The sequence below is a fragment of the Etheostoma cragini genome, chromosome 16 (assembly GCF_013103735.1).
Source record: "Etheostoma cragini isolate CJK2018 chromosome 16, CSU_Ecrag_1.0, whole genome shotgun sequence".
NCBI lineage: Eukaryota > Metazoa > Chordata > Actinopteri > Perciformes > Percidae > Etheostoma > Etheostoma cragini.
Window position 1 is genome coordinate 13,003,184 of NC_048422.1, and position 19,489 is coordinate 13,022,672.

The window sequence follows — 19,489 nt, forward strand, 5'->3', positions numbered from 1 at the left end:
TAGGCCTATGTCTTTTGACCAGGGGCCTAGACCCTGAAGCATTAAACTGATTTAAAATAAGCTGTTAACCATGTATGGGACCGAGGCCCCCAGGCGAGTCTTTCTTTGCAAATAATATGGAAAGACCTAATACCACTTCTTATTTGTATAAACGTTTGTAATCTGGTAATTTGTTCACACAACGTTTTTTGTTACCCATCTTAATAGTTATTTAAATGAGTATAATATAGAGAGTTATTGTTTTCAGTATTTTGTCCGTAATTAAAAATCAGTTTTGCGACTATATCAATTTATTCGGCAATGAATTCAATATTTATAACCATAAATTACATTTTATAATCGACGTATTGCTCACGGCTTTAGTTGTAGGTGTATATGATAGGCTGCAATGCTGAAGGGAAACCATTGCTAGCATTTTCAGTGCACAAAAGCGTTTCAGTGCACGTCCCACTTGTGAAGCTCTACAGCAGGGCGATTTTGCGCGTCCCCGTGACTCTCGCCATAGAAAGCAAAGCTGAGCGTCTTCCATAACAGCTAGGGGTGCAGACTTGAGGAATAACCGAATTTGTTCAGGAAACATCATGCTGAATATGGATGTACAGTGGGTGTAGCGTCGTTGGAGACCGAGCCTTCTCGGCTGGGGTGACAGCAGGACATTAGCGAAACTGACGAAAATAACATTAGTGTTTTTTTTTCTGGGTGCTTTGTCTTGTCCACCTAACGATAGCAAACCATCGTTCCCATTTCAGTTGCAAGATATTCAGCTAGTGACTACTAGCTGTCGCCGGGATGTATCATCATGTTATCACCTTAAAGTAACTGGTAGGACATTGGATTGCGAAGGAAAAGCAGAAAACCTCTCCGAGGTCCCATCGGGTTGTCACCGGGACCTGAATCTGTGTTAGCCACAGTCGCGGAACCCACTGTTTTTGGCGATATGGCGGAGCAGGGCTACTCATCTTGGTGAGTGCGCACAGGCATCGCGCTGCCGATTAGTAGTAGCTACCTAACGGTAGCTGCTGCTGCTGCTGATTGATATAGCTAGCTAGGTCACTAAACCAATGAATTGTATTTCTGACAATTTACGAAAACACTTGGTTCTTCACATATACGCCTCCAGATACAGCTTTTGACAGCGTCGAGATAGCAAAATGTCACTAATCCAGTTTTTTAAATACTGCTAACAGCTAACTTGAACAGGCTGGTTAGCTAGCAGCGGCTAATCAGCTCCACCAGCTGACGCTATGCTAATGCTACCTATGTTCGGTCAATTCCAATAGTGCTATTGTGAGCGAGTGCTAAAGAGCTAGCTGCCTAGCTTACGGCTTGATAAGCTCATTTGGGTTAGCGACTTGGTAAATGACTCGTTAGCTCACATTATCAGCACTTGCTTTCTGAAATTTGAAATCTTGCAAAAGAAGCATAACGTTGCATGTCCATGTCAAGCATTATCGATCGTAAACTGTGTAAAAAAAAAAAAAAAATAGTGTTGGCTGACTAGATGGCTAGCATTAGCTAGCTAGTCGTCGACCCACTGCACACAATAACAAAGGTTCTGCCGTAGAGCTAACGTTAAGCTAGCTAACTGGCATCGCAGTCAGATCACAAAATGCCAGTTTCAGGGTGAGCTTGGCATTGTTACCTTAATATAAAATACATCAATGATTGTGAAATAAAAGATATATGTGCAGAATTACGCAGGTTAACGATATAGTTTATTTGTAGTACTCTGTAAGGAATAGATCAAGGAATGCCTGACAGAGATGAAGTGATCTCTGAAATGCGTTGTGCCCATGAAGGAATATGACCTGACTTCGTTGAGGCCTAGCTAATTGATGTAGACTAAATTATGCTTGTTTGATCCTGACAACACGGGTCGAAGGTTTTGGTGATCGTTTTTATAGCAGCATGTATGAACAGTTCAAACCAATAAGTCAACAGCAGAGATTCATTAAATTATAGATGTCCACAGAAGTCCTGTGTTTTGATCTTATGGGTTTGTCTCTGATTTACTACCATCCTTTGTTTTGATTGTTTTCTGGATATGCCATGTCTTAATAGTCTTTTCATATCAATTGTATGACTTTAATCAGTTTGAGATCAGTTAACTCAAGCTTTTCTGCTATTAGGATATTTGTGAACACTGACGTTTTACTTTGACAATTTATACTAGCTTTGTGTCATTGTAGTTTTCATAAAGCTGCACAGTTAGGGATGTTAGCTTACAAGAGACTTCTTAACACATAATTCACATGTATGTATGTCTTTCTAATTTGTCTTGCATATTGATACAAGAGTTTGTTTTTCTCTTTTAATATTTGACCTAGTTTGTGTAAAGTTAGTGGGGAATGGTATGACATCCATTTTTACTATCAATATTTAGCATAGGAAGCAGCAATAATTATACCAGGAAATGCAAAGTGACAGTTTTAGAAAATCTGTTGGGTTGTGATAATGTTTGTTTTGGAGGTTTTACTTTTTCAAAGGCTCATTGTATTCTCTGGGGTGGTTACTAAAATGTTGTTTAAATGTAACATGGAGAATTAAACTAGTAAATTAGTTTTTTGCCATTAACCAATGATAAAAATTCTATTTATATGTTTTTGTTTGTTCGTGATTGAGGAAAAAAAAAGCTAAAGGGCTATAGTTCTGCCCAAAACAGTTAGTTTGGCTTAATATTGATTTTATGTTTTAGTGGTTCTTTACAGCAATGGATTGTGACGGCATTTTCTAATGGTCAGAAAACAAAGACACAAACACCTAAAAAGCCCCATTTAAATCTATAATAACACGTGATCTGGATAGAGTTTTTTTTTCCACAATGTGTCATCAGACCGGAAGTTTCCATAATGGAGGTACTCCTCATCACAAAAAAGCACAGCCACTGAAGTAGATCCAAAACGTTGTCAAGGAAAATGGTTAATTATTTCCGGGGTTTTTTACGTTGTACCTATAGGTCAGACCGAGAAAAACATTTGGAATATCATCAACTTCCAAAAGTTATCAAAAACCAGGGAGAGGTATGCCAGAAGTTATCAGAGGAAAGGAGGCACTTGTGGTTGGCAAAGCACAAAATCCCTCAGATAGTGTACAATGTAGATAGCAAACTGGGGGTCTTTATTAAAAAAAATGCTAATATATCATACAGTTAAGTTTAGGGGGATCAAAGACGTTATTGCAATACTTACTCTGACTTTCACAACACAACAGTCTTTAATGACTTGGTACTGCATCTCCCTCACCCATCCAAAAACCATCTGTTTACAGGCCTCCAAACTTTTTGTAGGATTTAAGGTCTGCGGCTGTGTATGGGCCTGGCGAGAAAATCAGGAAGTTGACTGTACGGATTGTAGTCACCTGGCTGAAATCCGAACAAGTTCAGGCTGATCTGATTGCATACTCAACACAATGTAGTCCACATGCATTTAAACTTGGTGTCGTCATGCTTTTACTTCTTCCAGATAGCATATCCAGAGACCAATGACATGTTAATGCGTGGAATGTGTGGAAATGGTGTAAAACGTACACAATATTTAGACTTGTTAGCACAAAGGGAAACGCAAAGAAAAATAACGAGCCCTTACCACCTAAAAAGAGAGGAAATCACTTTCCAGCAGCTTTAATATTGTCTTGTATAATTGTTTTTGGACCATTTTCTGTATGGGGAACACGGATGTTATTTTAAGGTCGATTTTAAAATTAAAATGTTTGTATTTTCCTTAAACCATCCCATCTGAACGGGGCTTGACTGTGCGGTTGCTTGTGTTAATGTGAAAGCTAAGCAGAAAAACATTAAGGACAGTGACCATCTATTGTAGAAATGGCTTAAATGTCACCAAAGAACTTCAGAGATGAATCATGAGTGAAGGTGGAAACAAACCATACTAAGCTTTACAATGAAATTGATGAGTTGTATTTCCTTTTACCACAGCAATGTGCAAAGACAGCCAATGTGGTAAAATTGTCATCCAGCTTTTTACACTGCCCATCATTACCTGGTCAGTAATGTTTTTACTTCATACCAATGTTAGCGAGGTAAAATTACTAAATAAGTTGCAGAAAATCATCTGCTGTATTTTTTTCCCCTTTTAACTGTACAGCTAAAAGTTTTAAATAAGGCTTATCCAGTATCATAAATCAAACTATCCTCGGCGGCGGAGGATGGTAACAGTATGTAATTTGGAAGCGTTACTTTTGCCATTTTTTGTTACTTTACCTTACCTGTCATGGGAGCTGGATTTTTGCAAGATCAAGCGTTCATCACAGGATCAATTATCACAGAAAAATTAATCTTGTCATGCTTCAAGGAATGTTTGTCTAAACACCATCTCATCAAAAACAATTAGTGTCCGGGGAGGAGCTACTGGCGTGCGTGCGTGCTTGCTTGCATGCGTGCGAGATGCTGCGACAGTTTGTTCAAAACAACAACGGTGGACTAGACTTATAGTTCATCCAATCACCTGCCAGGTATTTTTTGCCCGCCCTTTAACAGTTAACAATGACGGCTTCTCAGATGGTTCCGTGTAACAAACCATCTGGCACGTCAGGTTATACTTAACCATCATCATAGAACATCTTAAGCCATTCAAAGCATCCCCTTGCTCCCATTACCTTGAAACCAGACATTTAAACACCCACAGAATTGTGGCATACCTCTTACAAGATTACAAGTCGATGTTCTGCTTTACGAGCATCTAAAAAACAATTATGCATTTTGATATTAAAACCATTACATTAAGCAAGCACAGGCATAATATAATTTTCTGTATTAGTGACATAGTATGGTGTTCATAGAAGACACAGACCTTTAATGATATTGTATAGACATTTGGTATGAATGCTGTGCATGGCAGTACTTGCACATTCTGTTTGCACAATTAGTTTTATAGCTCCAAATTACTGCTCAAGTAAGTAAACCACAGCAAGCCTTTTTTTAGTCTTTTGGTGTCTTGTTTGAAAGCTGGAAAGTTGTAGTTTGATGCCACTTTCAACAGGCTTCACACCCGCAGGTAGCGCTGCAGCTTACTTGAGGCCTAACCTTTGGTAGGTGGCGATGTTACATTACACTGGTACATCTGTGTTAATGGAGTTTATTTCTTTTCCTAATTTTCAGACTTGCGCCTTGGCAAATGCATGCTGTGGAAGTCCAAACTTTTCAACCATCACTTTTTAGGTGAAATTGTAAAAGTGGTGCTTTCTGAAGTGCACGCCGTAATATACAATCGCACAGATATATTACGTTAGAGCAGATCTACGCAGGTCTCGTATAGTGTTTATTTTACTTGTTCATCAAGGTAAATGTCAAATGCTGTGTGCCACTCTTTATTTTATTTGTATCCGGGAAACGGTAATCACTTGTTGGTGCCTTCATGTGAAAACGTTTAATCTGATAAATAGGAGTGAAATAACTATCTTAATAATGTACCATTCTGTTTTGCAATTGTTTTTATTTGTTTCCATGGGGAGACCCAGTATTGACATTGTGAAATATTAGCCTGCATTTGATGTAAATTCTTTACATAATTTTAGCTGCAGCCATTATTTTGCCCCAGTTTGGATTTGCCTTTGCTTTGGTTTAGCATCTCAGTTGAACGCTTTGTTAAACATCCAAAGGGTCTGGTTGATAGTAGTAGTAGTAGTAGTAGTAGTAGTAATAGTAAGTTTTACAGTATGAATTAGAAAGACAGGACTTTTCTGATGTGGAGAGGAAGGGGGATGTTAAGCATTACAGCCAAGGCAACAATCAAAGTTTAACTTAGGCCCGCAAACAATGATTAATGTCATTGTCGATTAATCTGTTGCTTATTTTCTCGATTAGTAGTTTGGTCTATAAACTGTCTTTTTTTTTCAACAGCTCAAAGTTATTTAGTTTACTGTCATAGAGTGAAGAAACTAGAAAATATCCACTTTTAAAAAGCTGGAACCACAAGTTTAACTTTTCTTTGTTAAATTTTACTAAAATAATAAATTATCAAAATAGTTGGCGATTAATTTAATAGTTGACAACTATTCGATTCATCGTCGCAGCTCTAGTTTAACTATATTGGGTTTCTGAAAATATGGCCGCAGGGTTCAAAAGGAGCACTATCCACCATCCCTGCACGGATGTGTTCACGTTTGTTGGTAAAGTAGCAACACTTCTTTGTAATTCATGGGTAAACAAAGGCATCCCCTTTCTTACCAAGCTTACCTTACCTTACCGAGCTCTTGCAAACCAAAGGGAAAAAGGTAGTATAGTTAAACCACAATTACAACACTGCAAGATTTGATCTCCCTATGTGAACACAGCAGCAACCACATCAGTCAAACTAAATGTCTGAAATTCTGCTTGGCAATATGTATTTTCCCACACATACCGCATGTTATCGTTGGCTGACAATACTTATAAAGAAGCTGTAACTAGCAATATTATTTTCTACATAATAAGGGAGTTGCATGGGTAATTGTTTATCAGCTAATTGATAAAGTGGTGGTTTTAGCAGTTATGTTTCACAGTTATTAAATTCTGAGAATGGATTCGTAACCGTTGCTGTCCACGTGTGGAGGAAATCTTTTGTTCAGTATGATCCCTATTTTTCAGTATCAAGCCAAACCCGAGCATGTTACGATACTTGTGCAGCCATCATCACTGCAACTTGTTTTCCTGCTTTGCAAAATGTTTTTGGAAACTTATTGTGGTGCTTACGGTATGTTCTCAACAGTCTTCTGTACTGGTAACGTTACCCTAGCTTTTGGACACAGGCAAAGGTTATTATCTAATGTGTGTCAATATATTTGCCGTCAACAATAGATCAGTCCCATAAGAAATCAGCCCCGTAGTAGAGATAGGCAGGTTTAGATTTCTTTTTCCTAGTGTTTTTTTTTTTTTTAAATTTTTTTATATATATATCTATCAGTGAAAGCCGTGGCCAAAGGCATTTTGTTTTGGGATTGTCCATTCTCGTAATTGTTATATCTCAGGATCCCCTGGAGATACTTTTTCAAATTTGGCACAGACGTCCACTTGGACTGGAGGATGAACTGATTTGATTTTGGAGGTTACTTCTGTCCCATTTCTCATGAACGTGAGATCTCAAGAAAGCCTTGAGGGAATGTCTTAATGTCTTAAATCTAGCACAAAGGTAGTTTGACTGGTAATTGGTTGCTCGTTGGCGCTGCCTGCCATTAGTTGTTACTAGAGGTGTCAAGGTTTTTTGTCTCTCAAGATTAATACACAAGTGCAGAATGACATTGAACCTCCAAGGACCTATTCACGTTAAATCAAGCGGTGCCAAATTTCGGTACCAGTAAGCTCGAGCGTCTCTGTCCTCTCCTCTGCGTGTTGGACAGATAGCCGGGCTCAGCTCTGACCCACACGCAGAGATGCGGTGCAGCCCGGGGGAGTCTACATCATCTCGGCAGCTCGTTTGAGTCACGGCAATGCCAGTAAAGCGGTCCAAAGTATGGTTACAGTTCTCAAAACTACACAGAAAGTGTTATTGGTAATATAATATATAATGCCGGTATAGTTACCGGAAAAAAGTTACCGTTGGTTACACTGGAGAGAGGCTATTTGAGTTTAAGGTCAAATCTTTTCAAAGTTTTTCATTTTGTGACCTTTGAGTGAATGTGTGACTATTTTTCCAGTCCTATTTCGTCATTGAAGTTTTTCTTTAAGCTAGTGTTAAAATCTTGTCTCATTGTTGTGAACCCAGTCTCGTCTCGTCTCCTGGGCTTTGTGTCTCATCACGCCCCTAGCCGTTACTGTCATTGCCTCAGACCACATCCTGATAACATGGTGGTGTCCCCAATTTGTTTTTCTGAGATTAGAGCTGACTGTTTTCCACAAAGTATTATCACACTGATTCTATAAAGGTTTGTCAAAATGTAATCTTAAATAATCCATTTTTAATATTACTATAATTATAAATGATATAATCATGTTATCATGCAATAAAAATGAATGAGATGGTGGCTGCAGGTCACTTTTGGCAACATCCGCTAAGTAGTAGTCCAAAAGTATAATTTTCTCTTTCCCAGTGGCCTTTTTGTTAATGAATTTAAGAAAAATCCTTCCTCAAGAAACATGGTTATTAAGATATAATCCCCAAATCCTATTATTAAAACTATCCACAGTTAAATCTAATTCAAGCTCGGCTTTTCAAGACACTGACCAATCAACTAAACGTTTGCACAACTCACAAAGTAGGTAATATTGAACATGTTGACCTCTGCAGGAATATCAAGTGTAAAGGATTGTTTGTAGTCTTTTTGTTACGATGTGTGGTACACTGAAGAAGACTAATGACCTTAAGGACTATCCCCTTTTAGTATGGGTGGGGGAATACAAGTTTGTTAGATGCATTGCGATTCTCTCTAGAACGATTCAATGCAAGATCCTGATAAGTTAATAATCGATTGTTTAAAGAAAAAAGAAGAAGAAGTCTGGAAGAGTGACTGGATGGGATAATGGACAGCAACTTAGTTCAGGCAAGAGTGCAGGGAAAAACAAACAATGGCCAAAAGGAGAAAAAAATCGTTTTAGAATCGAATCGTTGGCCTCGGAATCTAATCGTGAGATGGCCAGAGTTTCCCACCGCTACTTTTTAGAGCTTTTGTTATACAGTATGCTCAGCTATGTAGACACAATTAGGCTGCTATGTTCTCAGCTAAGAGCACACGTCTGACAGATTACCCAAGCACCTGCTGCTTGTGATTTGGAACCGAAGCTACATTTAGATGAGCCTTCAGACTTTCAAAGCCTAAATAGTTTTAATTTGGAGATACTGGGATCTAATGCATCTTAAATTCTGAGTCTAACACTTTAACGTGTTGTGTATATGTGCTCTGTGAAGATAAACAATGATTAAATCTGGACTTCCATCTTGATCTGGGACCAGTAACACATATGGCTAGTTCTCTCTTTTCCCCAACATTTTCTAAAACATCATTCTGCAGGGCACCCTTTTTCCTCTAAGCCAACAATTTCTGTCAGTTTTTATGTTGAGACCCTATAAACACTCATCTAAACAAAGAGCAAATCCCACTGAAGGGTGTAAACGCATACAATAAGAGAAATATCCTGGAGGCAAAAAGATCACCTTTGATCACAAATGACATTCTTGTTCTTGAATGATGTAGACCATTTCCTCTGTATTTGAATGAGAAAGTGAAAGCTAAATGTTAATTCCCAATTGAGAGCTCCAATGGCCACTCCACCAAGTGGCTACTGTAAGCTGGAGTGTTACAGTGCAAAGTTAATAGATATGCTTGTGGCTCACAATCTTTCAGTTTGTGTATTCTATCCCCATGTGTATACCCGGTGAGAACTGAGTGAGATATTATTTTAAATATTCACGCCACAGACAGGCAGCATAAAAGTCTTCATTGTGGCCCTGGTGACCTGGCCCTTAGTGGTCAAGTCATGCATGCAACTGGCTTGATGGAGGACGGTATTGGAATTGTGTTATTGAAAACCTAGTCTGTCAGTGAACAAGGACGTCTTATGGCACGTTGGGCTGCCATCCAGCCCTCAACAGTCCGGGATTGTATTTTGTTTTTAAATGTTCCATTCATCTATCGCACCCATGTTCTACAGGCGTCTGTGCCCAGAATTCAGACGAACCAGTTTGATGCTAGAATATGAATTAGATCTGTGGTAGATTTAAACTAGCTGTCTATCTGTTCACTGTGTTGACAGTGAGGCAGTGACCTCATTAGTGTCTGTTTGTAGGAAAACAAGGTCAGTTTCTTAATCACTTTCTTAACGCTTGAGGCCAACCTGTTGGCAGGGCTTTTTAATTTAACCTACAAAAAAGAAACTCATATTTGGATCGGCTATATTGCTTGATGTTTCTTATGACCTACATCTGGGGTCAGGTACACCAGCCACCTCGTAATGTGACAAATCTTTAAAGTCATGCCTGCTGAGTGTTTTTTTTTTTTTTTTTAGTCATTCAGTAGAGGCCTTTATTGGACAACCAACACTGGGGCAAAGCTACGCGATGCAGTATTGTCCCGTGTCCTGTTTCCACAGTGAACTACATGTCACAACTCTCCTTCTAATCACCCAGTAGTCGTTCCTATTCTTCTGAATGAATGAACGAGACAGGAGCTTGAAAGAGACAATGAAACCTGTGAATTCCTGTGTCACATGTGCACCAGAATGAAAATTATTATTTGGAGCACTTTTTATGCAAGGACTCCTGTCTGTGTCAGTACTGAAAGAAAAAGTAATGGAGCCTAGCAATACAATACATAACTGAAATAGTATTCAATGCATGTCAGCAGGAAAGGGCTGATTTTATATTATGTGTACTGATATTTCCACACATGATAAATGGTGACTTTTTTAGCAACTTTATTTGCAGATATCATCCAAACGTTAAATAGGTTTTTCTGACCAGACTAAAATGCATAGGAGCTCTGTTCAGACTATGATAGTATTTATCCTCCGTGTTCATGCACCCTAACAAGGGGTTTTCTATGTTGTTACAATTAGTGCTGGTCGGTATCACCAACATTTTTTGTCACTTTTGGTACTTTTTAAGATTCTTGCGGTTTCACGGTATATCACGGTATTTTCCTTCTTTTGCCTGACTGAGCCTTTATATAGGTTAAGGCCTTATTCTACTGTCAGGAGTACATAGAACATTGTGAAATTGTTTTCAATATCATCATGTTTGCTAAAAGTGATTACTAAAGGGTTTGCTTGACTCCACAACATACAGTAATGTTCTATGAAGGAGGATGCCTGAAACAGTTACAGAATCTAAACTATTTTTATTGTGCAAACTGCAAAGCAGTGAAATAAACTTAAATCGAATGAATACACATACAAATACAATAACAAAGTTTCCCTTTCCAAACATCATAGGTGTAAGATAGTTGTATAAACACTACCTTGGCAACAGATAAGTTAGGTTGTTGTAGAAAACTGGGCGAGTGAACGTAGCGCCGCTGTCAGCCTCCTTCGGTGTTTGAATAATGTTAGTAGGTTGGCAGATGTATTGCAAGACATCTTAAATCCAGTGATTCAATATAGAAATCAACTGTCATTATCCTGTCTGTCTCAGCGGTCTGTAGCGGGACCGTAGGTGGATTGTTAGGGCGTTCATAATATTGGTCTGCTGCATGCTTGAAATTACATGTCTTTTAATGTGAAAAATCCATATGGGAAATGAATATTGGTATACCGCCCAGCACTAGTTAAAATAATTTTACATGTGAAAATAGTTTGTAAATTTTACCTGTTGGATTAATCATGAGGTAGCCTCTTAGATCTCTTATCAATTTAGTTTGACCAACTATTTCAGTGAATTTTTTTGTATTTTAAGATATTTCATTCCTTCAACTTTTGCTAGCATTGCCAACACCAACTAAAATGCAGCCTGCATGATACAGTATGTTGCAGAGGAAAACAATTTATATTCACCATCTTTTGCTTCACTATAACCACATAAGAATTAAGTTGCTGGTTCCAGTTCTAGTAGAGCCGGATACATTTGTGCCTTCATAAAGACATCCTAGACTTCACTTAATCAAACTTAATTAAAATAAAGAAATGCCAGAGTGCAGTCGTGGGGAAAAATGCTGACATTGTTAGTTGTTGGTTCAAATTGTTGGTTATTTTTCTACAACCGCATCTTGTTGTGTAACAAATATACTGTTAAGTGTCATAGTGTCAGTGTTGGTGGAGGTCAACTTGTGACTATTGTTCTTTTTTAGCTGTGGGTTTCCTGTGTGGTGCATCTGTTAAGACATTCCCTCTGCCACTTTGCACCCTCTGTAGCTTTGCCTCTCTGTCTTAAAAATGATTCCCAATATAATAAACAATACTAATTTACTCTATAGTGAGCACTAAAGTCAACAGTTACACTTTTACCGGTATAGCCTAACAGATACTGACAGGGCCATAGAGAGAGATTTGTGACACGCAGCGAGTGCAATATTAAATGGTAAATATAAATGAAAATACATACCCAAGTACTTGTCTCACGATTATTGCATATTTGGAAATGTGAGTTTTACTACAAAATTCACTATTAAAACATAAAGGACAACTAAAAATGAGAACCCACTACTAGTATAATACTGGTCTGTAATACAAAAAATGTTTTCTTAAACGCATAATCTGTCATTAATGTAATCAATAATCACCCAACAAGTTTAAAACAAGAATAAACACTTACTAAAATACTTCCAGAGAGAGAGAGAGAGAGAGAGACACACACACACACACACACACACACACACAGAAACACACACACACACACACACACACACACGGATGTACACTAGAACAGGAATTCAAAACAGGGCTTTATCTTCAAATGTGATCAAATAAAAAAAATACAAGCTGCCCCAAGTGCAAAAAAGCGGAATCCAATGGGAGTGTTGCCACTCTCTTTCTCCATCACTCCGGATACTGAATTATTGAGGCTGATACAGATATTAGAGTTTAAAATACATAAGGATCTCTTAAATTGGGGGGAGGGTGTAAGGAGCGTAACATTTCCCAAAAAATAAACAAAAAATATAAATAAATCCAATTTATGACTCTGTACAGTAACTATCTCAAACATGTCTTTGGAATTCATCTACTGGAATTTCTTGTGGTCGGCCAACATATTCACCAATTATACTGTACATTGGCTGACATAGCAGTCTAACTCAGGTGGTGTCACACAAATGTACTTTTGTATAAATGAAATATGACTCATTGCGTTATGTGTTTTGTTAGCAAATATAGTCCACTTTCCTTGGACACTTTTTTTGAAATACTGACGTACTGCATTCTACATATTCAATGTGTGTACTGCATACTGTCTAATAAATAAACGATTCAGTACCATAACCTGCAGCCATTTTATGTAAATTTAAAAAATATGTCTTCTCTGCATCACTAGCAATCACAACGTTGCCGGTCCAAGCTACAAATGTTAATCAACATTAGCTCTTGCACTCAATGCAATATTTTCCAGGATTCTTTTGAAGTGCTCATTTTATGCTTTTTGGCTTTTCCCCTTTCCTCGTGCACGTGATAGGTTTACAAAGTGAAAAAGTAGTCCTTACCTAGCTACTGCGCTTGTATGACTCCCAACAAAGATGGAACAGAAGTGAGATGCCTCACTCTGTTGCTAAAACAGAGAGCTCAACACACAGGGTGAAAAGAGGAGCTGCAGCAATGTGCAGTGCAACAAAATTATGTTTTTTGAACATTAAAAAAAAGTGAACCTATTTTGGTTAAACCTTTTTAAATAGAATTATGAACTTGAAAATTTGCATAATATTAGCTTCAAATCATGAAAATACTTTTGTGTTAAATAGCCTTTTTTTTCTGCAGTACAATACATATGTGAGCTCCCGTGTATTTCCTCTTTAACGCCTTGACATCACGCGCCATCATTCTTAATTATTTTACCCAATGGTTAATTATTTAAACTGTCTGCAGTTGGAGAAGAGCCGCAATGCATTTTGGGGGGTGGTTAAGTGTGTCCAGCAGTGTTTCCCACATATAGACTAATTCGTGGAGGTGCGCCACACAATTAACACCGGCCGCCACACATTTTCGTTTTTTAGTAGTTTTAAATGCTATTTAAAACGTGCTTTCGTTCCGCTGCATTTCCTTTCCCTGCTCTCCTTCGTCCCTCTCACACACACAGACCCTCTCTAAGCACACAGCGTCTGTCTCTCAGTGTTGCCAACTTAGCAACATTGTTGCTAGATTTAGCTACTTTTCAGACCCCCTCACAACTTTTTTTCCTCACAAAAGCAACTAGCGACAAATCTGATGACTCTCTGTAGAAAAGATAGCGACTTTCTATATTTAAAAAAAATAAAGTCGCCAGTATTATTCATCGAGCACGTGAGGTATTTCTCTCTTATTGTCACCTCTCTCTGAAGAAAATCAAATACCACAATATTTTTTGACCAAACACCTTGATATCGATACCGCAACGATATTGTAGTGTTAACTATTGGTGCATTCACAAAACATTTACACAGAGATTTTTGATAAATCATCAAAAATGTGGATATAATGACTAAGTGGGTGAAGGCAAATAATAGAACAGTTACAACAGTCAACAGAAAATTAGATCACTTGTAATGCAGCCTTTAAAATCAGGAAAAGACAACACTTATGCCATATTACAATATCCAAAATATAAGACTTATATCATTATATTAATATAATATAATTATGTTGCCTACCATAGTGTAAAACATCAGTGTTTTCACTTAGTTGAGTAGAGCTGATAAGTCAGACCGATAGATCTGCTGACAGCTAGTCTAATAGATGTCAGTGTTGGATGCATTGGTGCCTTTTAAGGCACTGATAACATTTGGGGGAGCTAAAATGCAGACTGTGATCATGACGACATTATATGGGGTTTCTGTTTTTTGTTTACTTTTAACTCTGGCCTGTATTCCTCACCCTTGGCCAGAGGGTTTGACAGGAGACAGACAGGGCAGGATTAGGGTCAAGTCTGTACCTCAACTGAAGGCAGCCACTTCACAATGCCAGCCTTGTCTTGTCTCCAGAAAAGGCATTATAAGGTTGCATGTTAAGTCTACACTCAGTCAAGGCCCCAGATAAATGATATGGGTACAATTTAATGCTTAGACGCTGCCTCAGTCTACAAACGAGATGCCTGATTACACACGTTTCTGTTTGTTTGACTGATTTAGCAGGCTTAAAGATGAGCTTGATAAGCAAAGGGTTTAAGACATATTCATTATTTACCTGAACAAGAACTAAGATTTATATGGATACTATTTTTAACAGCGACCCATAGCCAAGGTCGTGCAGCATGATGTCCTTCATCACCTCCTGTTTACTTTGTCTCGTCTGTCTCACAAAACACAATAACATGTACCGATTGCCAGGGGAGAATGTAGGTCAGGAGGTATTTCGATTTTTTTTTTGTTGCTTTTTTTTTTTTTTTTTTTTTGCTGCATTACTCAAGTAATTTCAGGAAGGTCTACATATTACTACAGGCTGAAATGCTTTATTTTGTAATGCTATTTGTTTGCAATACTAGATAGTGTAGAGAAGACAGATCTTCTTGCAGGAATGTCTGGGTTTAGTTTTACATCAGATATGTTGCATTCAATATGATTTACTATACAACTAATTTAAACTGCTTTTATATTGTTTGATTTACACAAAAAACAAGAATTGAACAAATTATAAAAGCTATTAGCTACTTATTTTCCAAACTTCGGGTGAGTCATGTGCTACCAAATTACATCAATAGGCCTAATTAAAATTTAAAAGACCATACTGTTGTCAACAGAGTTCCCCTTTTCCTTTTTGTAAACTGTTTCCAGTATGCCAAAAACTTTATAGAAATTAATGAGGAGAATGTGATCCATAATCAATTGATTATTTTCCCCAGTTTTTTTTATTTTTAACAAAAAATTAGCAATTGTTATTTGGCTATCACATCGGTGTGTTGTGTGGTGATTTAAAAATATATTTTTTTAAACAGAATGTTCTTGTTGACACTGAAAGTAATTTTAAAATGTTCTAATCTCATGATTTTGACAACAGTGATAACTTTAATAAACTGGGCTGACACAGGTCCCCTTATATACAAAATGCACAGGTCATTTGGCCATTGTTTAAAATGGAATAAAAGCGTGGTTAGTTAACAATTGTTGATATATACAGTACATACTGTACCCATTGACTGTAAAATTAGTGGACAGAGCATGTGTGACATCACACATTGGTTTGATGGAGATCTGCTATCTGTTGTTGAGTTTGCCGTTATGGGCGCAGCCATCCTGGTTGCGGATGTGACGATTTTTGACGAGAGTGAAGGAGGAACCCCTATACTCTCCATTACGTTACACACTTTAACTTGCAATCACATCATAGCAACACCCTAAAACACCCCCTGCTTTATCCCCCATTTCAAAATCAACTAGACCATAATTTTTTCTGTGTGGCAGAAGACTTAAAACTAGTGGTTCAGCCCAAACCCCCAATTTCAACCGGATGCGTAACTGCTGCATAACTGCTGCGTATCCGCTCCGGAACGGCGGCAGAGTCATTAGGTCCCTCTTAAAGTCAATGTGTGTATTTCCACGGACTGCCAAACTACTGTGTCCCGACCCTATCCCAGCTCCGGCAATCCGCAGCCCAACAGAGCAGATACGCAGAGCTTCTAGTTTTGCCGGACGCCGGAGAGCTCCACAGCAATTCAGCAAACGGCAGATAATGCGGGCCAGGAAGTCGAACACAGAAACAAATAAAACATCCGGTTATCCGGTTTTATTAATTCAAAATAAAGAAGACCGTGCTCACGGCGGATAACATTTCCCTGCACTACACCTTGAAAACACAGCACAGAGTTGTTTCCTGTCTACTCTGGATGGAAACAAACTATGTTGTTTTTGTGGTTCTATTAAACCTGAATTTGCGAGAGTTCGTGGGTCCTCGAGACTTCAGCTTTCAGTCATGGCCACATTCGTTCTGTAACAAGTCTGGACGTGGTGGGTATTGACGGACGGCGGAGCACGGAGCCGTCACTTAGTGAAGCCGATCCGCAGGCGTTACGTATCTGGTGGAAATTGGGGGTAACACACATACACACACACGCATCGATTTTGATTGTCGGAGTATTTTAGCGGTGGGATTTGGAGTGGGAAATGTGCCTTCAGACATTCAAAGAGGATATGAGATTGTCTAAGTGCAGCATCTGGAATTACAGTTGGCATACCATTATTTCTTTTTCCACAGCATGGTGGTATAAAGAATTATAGAGAAAACTGTAACCATGATTTCCAACTAATAGCTTGTACATCTGAATTGTTTACAAAGTAGTTGGAGAACCACCCTTAATTAAAGAACAAGCGATACCTGTGCAGTTTAGCACAGTTATACAATTCAAGTGGTAGAATTTTTCTGGCCAGATTTGAAACTCAGATTTTTTTCTCTCATATTCCGAGTTAAAGTGGACGTGGCTAGAATCAGGTCTGTGTCTAATAACTTTTGTGCAGGGCTCTAGTTTCTTATTGCTAGTGTGCAAAGGGTGGGCATTTAAGTGGATTGTTAGAAATAATAAATGTGATATCAGGTAAACATACAACAGTATTCTGTAATATTTAACTAAAATAGTGTGACATAAAGATTCCAGTTAAGAACAAAGAAAGGAGAAAGCAGCAGATTCACAGATACACATAGTCTTTTCAAAACACAATTTGTGTAGTTTAAGGCTGATTTACTTTCCTGCTGTTAAATGAAGTAGCAACTTGTGTGTGTGTGGCAGAAAAGTAAACACAAGTTGTTACAGTTAATCGATGTAATGTCAGCTTGAAGAAAGTTGTTTTGGAAACTGTTTTTAAGTTCAGCAGCAAAACCATTTTTTGTCCTCAGTATTAGGCTCAATGTAATGCAAAATAAGTATTTTTCTAGTTTAATTACATAGACGTTAGTGCTCCAAGTCTCATGTTTGTATTCCTGTCTGTCTCTCTTCTTCAGGGCTTACTCCCTAGTTGACTCCAGCCAGGTGTCCACCTTCCTAATCTCAATCCTTCTCATCGTCTATGGCAGCTTCAGGTGAGTCTCACTAAACAATCACTACAGCTGTCAAGAGGACAATGGCTTACAGAGCACATCTTTCTCTGCACATGAGCAAGGACCCATAGCTTAAATGATCATTTTTTAAATAACAGTCAAACTGCTTAGGGCGCCTTTCCATGGGCAGCCCCCCCACTCTGACATCTCTCCATTAGTGCATGAATAGGTACTGAGCATGGCCTTTGTGTAATGTGTGTATTAACAAGACCGTGTGGGACTAATAAAGGATACATTATTGTTATTATTAACAATAATAATGGCGAATATGTGTATTTACCATGCAGTTGATGATTGGACCTATTCTCCATGGTTGAGTCTAGTTAAAAGTTCTGGTTAATGAAGTAGGTGAAAAAGACCTTGCAGTACAGTCGGACTCTTTCACAGTCCAAGTGTACCAGGTGAACAATAGGCGTAATGTGATATTGGTGGTGAGCTACAGTCCTGCACATAATGGTGTGTTGATTGCTTTAGTTGAGTTAGAATAGTGACCAAAACACATTTCCTTTAGAAATTATGATTAAGTAAATGGCTTGGTTTGATTCTCTGGCTAAATTGAGAGGCAGGTATGTTTTGCTCATCCATCTGTTATTTATTTGACCAGAACAGTGCCCGTTCAAAACATGCCTGTTTGGAAGGAGCAGATTGCTGCTTGAAGCTTTCTCCAGAACCATTGTACCCCAAAATGACTTACATAAGGTCCCCAAAGCACTAAGCAGCCACAATGTATAGCCTACTACTGACTTACTGTGTACTCTTACTTCAGAGAAAACATTGTACTACCACATTTACCTGAAAGATGTGGCAGATTCAGAATTTACTCACAAAATCTTACAATTAAAATGTGGAGCAATCAGACATTTGCCCCATGGACTGATGGCGGTGCGCCACTCAATCCGGCTCCTGATGAGAACAATCAGAAAATATCTGCGTTAATCAACCACCAGAACTGGACCGAGTGTACACACACAAACACACACACACACACACACACACAGATTTACAGTGTGTTTCCATCTGTCTGTTTGATAGCAGTATTTTTTGTCCACAAATTTGGTAAAAAATACTTTGAGATATAGCAAAAACAGGTTTTACACTTAGCTGAGATGTAGAAGTTCTTGGTTCTTTTGCCAAATCCTTTTTAAATGTGCACTACATTTGGATGGAAATGTAACAATAGCTATGTTTAACAACTATACTTTGTAATGGAAGATGGAAATGTGCAGGGGAATTCATATTTTTATAAGCAACATATTTTTATACTATTTGCATGGCTGTGTTTAGGGCTGTTGATTTCAGAAATGTACAGGAAAGAAACACAGCAAGGAAATGAAGACATTTTGTGGGTTGACGTGAGACTCTTTTTCAGGTTTCGGTGTAGAGCCACAGTTCAGCTTAAGTTTATGGACTTCTCACTCTGCAAAATCTAGTCATCAATTCAACATTTCACGCAAACTTCCTTCCGTTTTCCCCCAAACTTCTACAAAGAAAGATTGAGTCATCTTTCATTGACAGAGAGATTTATATGCAAAAGAACTATCGCTTTTCAGGAGTCGTAGTACTAGTCATCAGTAATTTATTCACCGTAGAAAAAGTCTTTTTAAGTCTCATACACAGCTGATGTCAACAGTTTACATGCTTTTAAGATTGTGAAAACTAATGCCCCCCCCCCCCCCCTTCTGCAGGTCATTAAACATGGATTGTGAGAACCAGGAGAAGGATAAAGATGGTAACCCCACAACAACAGGGGCTTTCAACAACAGCAACACAAACAGCAGTGAGTCTTACATACATGGCAGGGCTTGAAAAATACAGGCAAAATGTGTATGTATGTATGTATGTATGTATGTGTATATATATATATATACACTCACCGGCCACTTTATTAGGTACCCCATGCTAGTAACGGGTTGGACCCCCTTT

General features: G+C 38.3%; 1 protein-coding gene across 1 annotated transcript in view; it reads left to right on the forward strand.

Annotated features, from left to right (window-relative positions):
- Nucleotides 1-424: 424 nt before the first annotated feature.
- The window catches only part of sppl3 (signal peptide peptidase 3), a 27,930-nt gene continuing 8,865 nt past the window's right edge, over nt 425-19,489 (forward strand). The window contains exons 1-3 of the mRNA XM_034895616.1: nt 425-963; nt 17,471-17,548; nt 19,252-19,343. Of these exons, the coding sequence (XP_034751507.1) occupies nt 938-963; nt 17,471-17,548; nt 19,252-19,343 (196 nt within the window). The 5' untranslated portion in view covers nt 425-937. The remainder of the gene's footprint in view (nt 964-17,470; nt 17,549-19,251; nt 19,344-19,489) is intronic.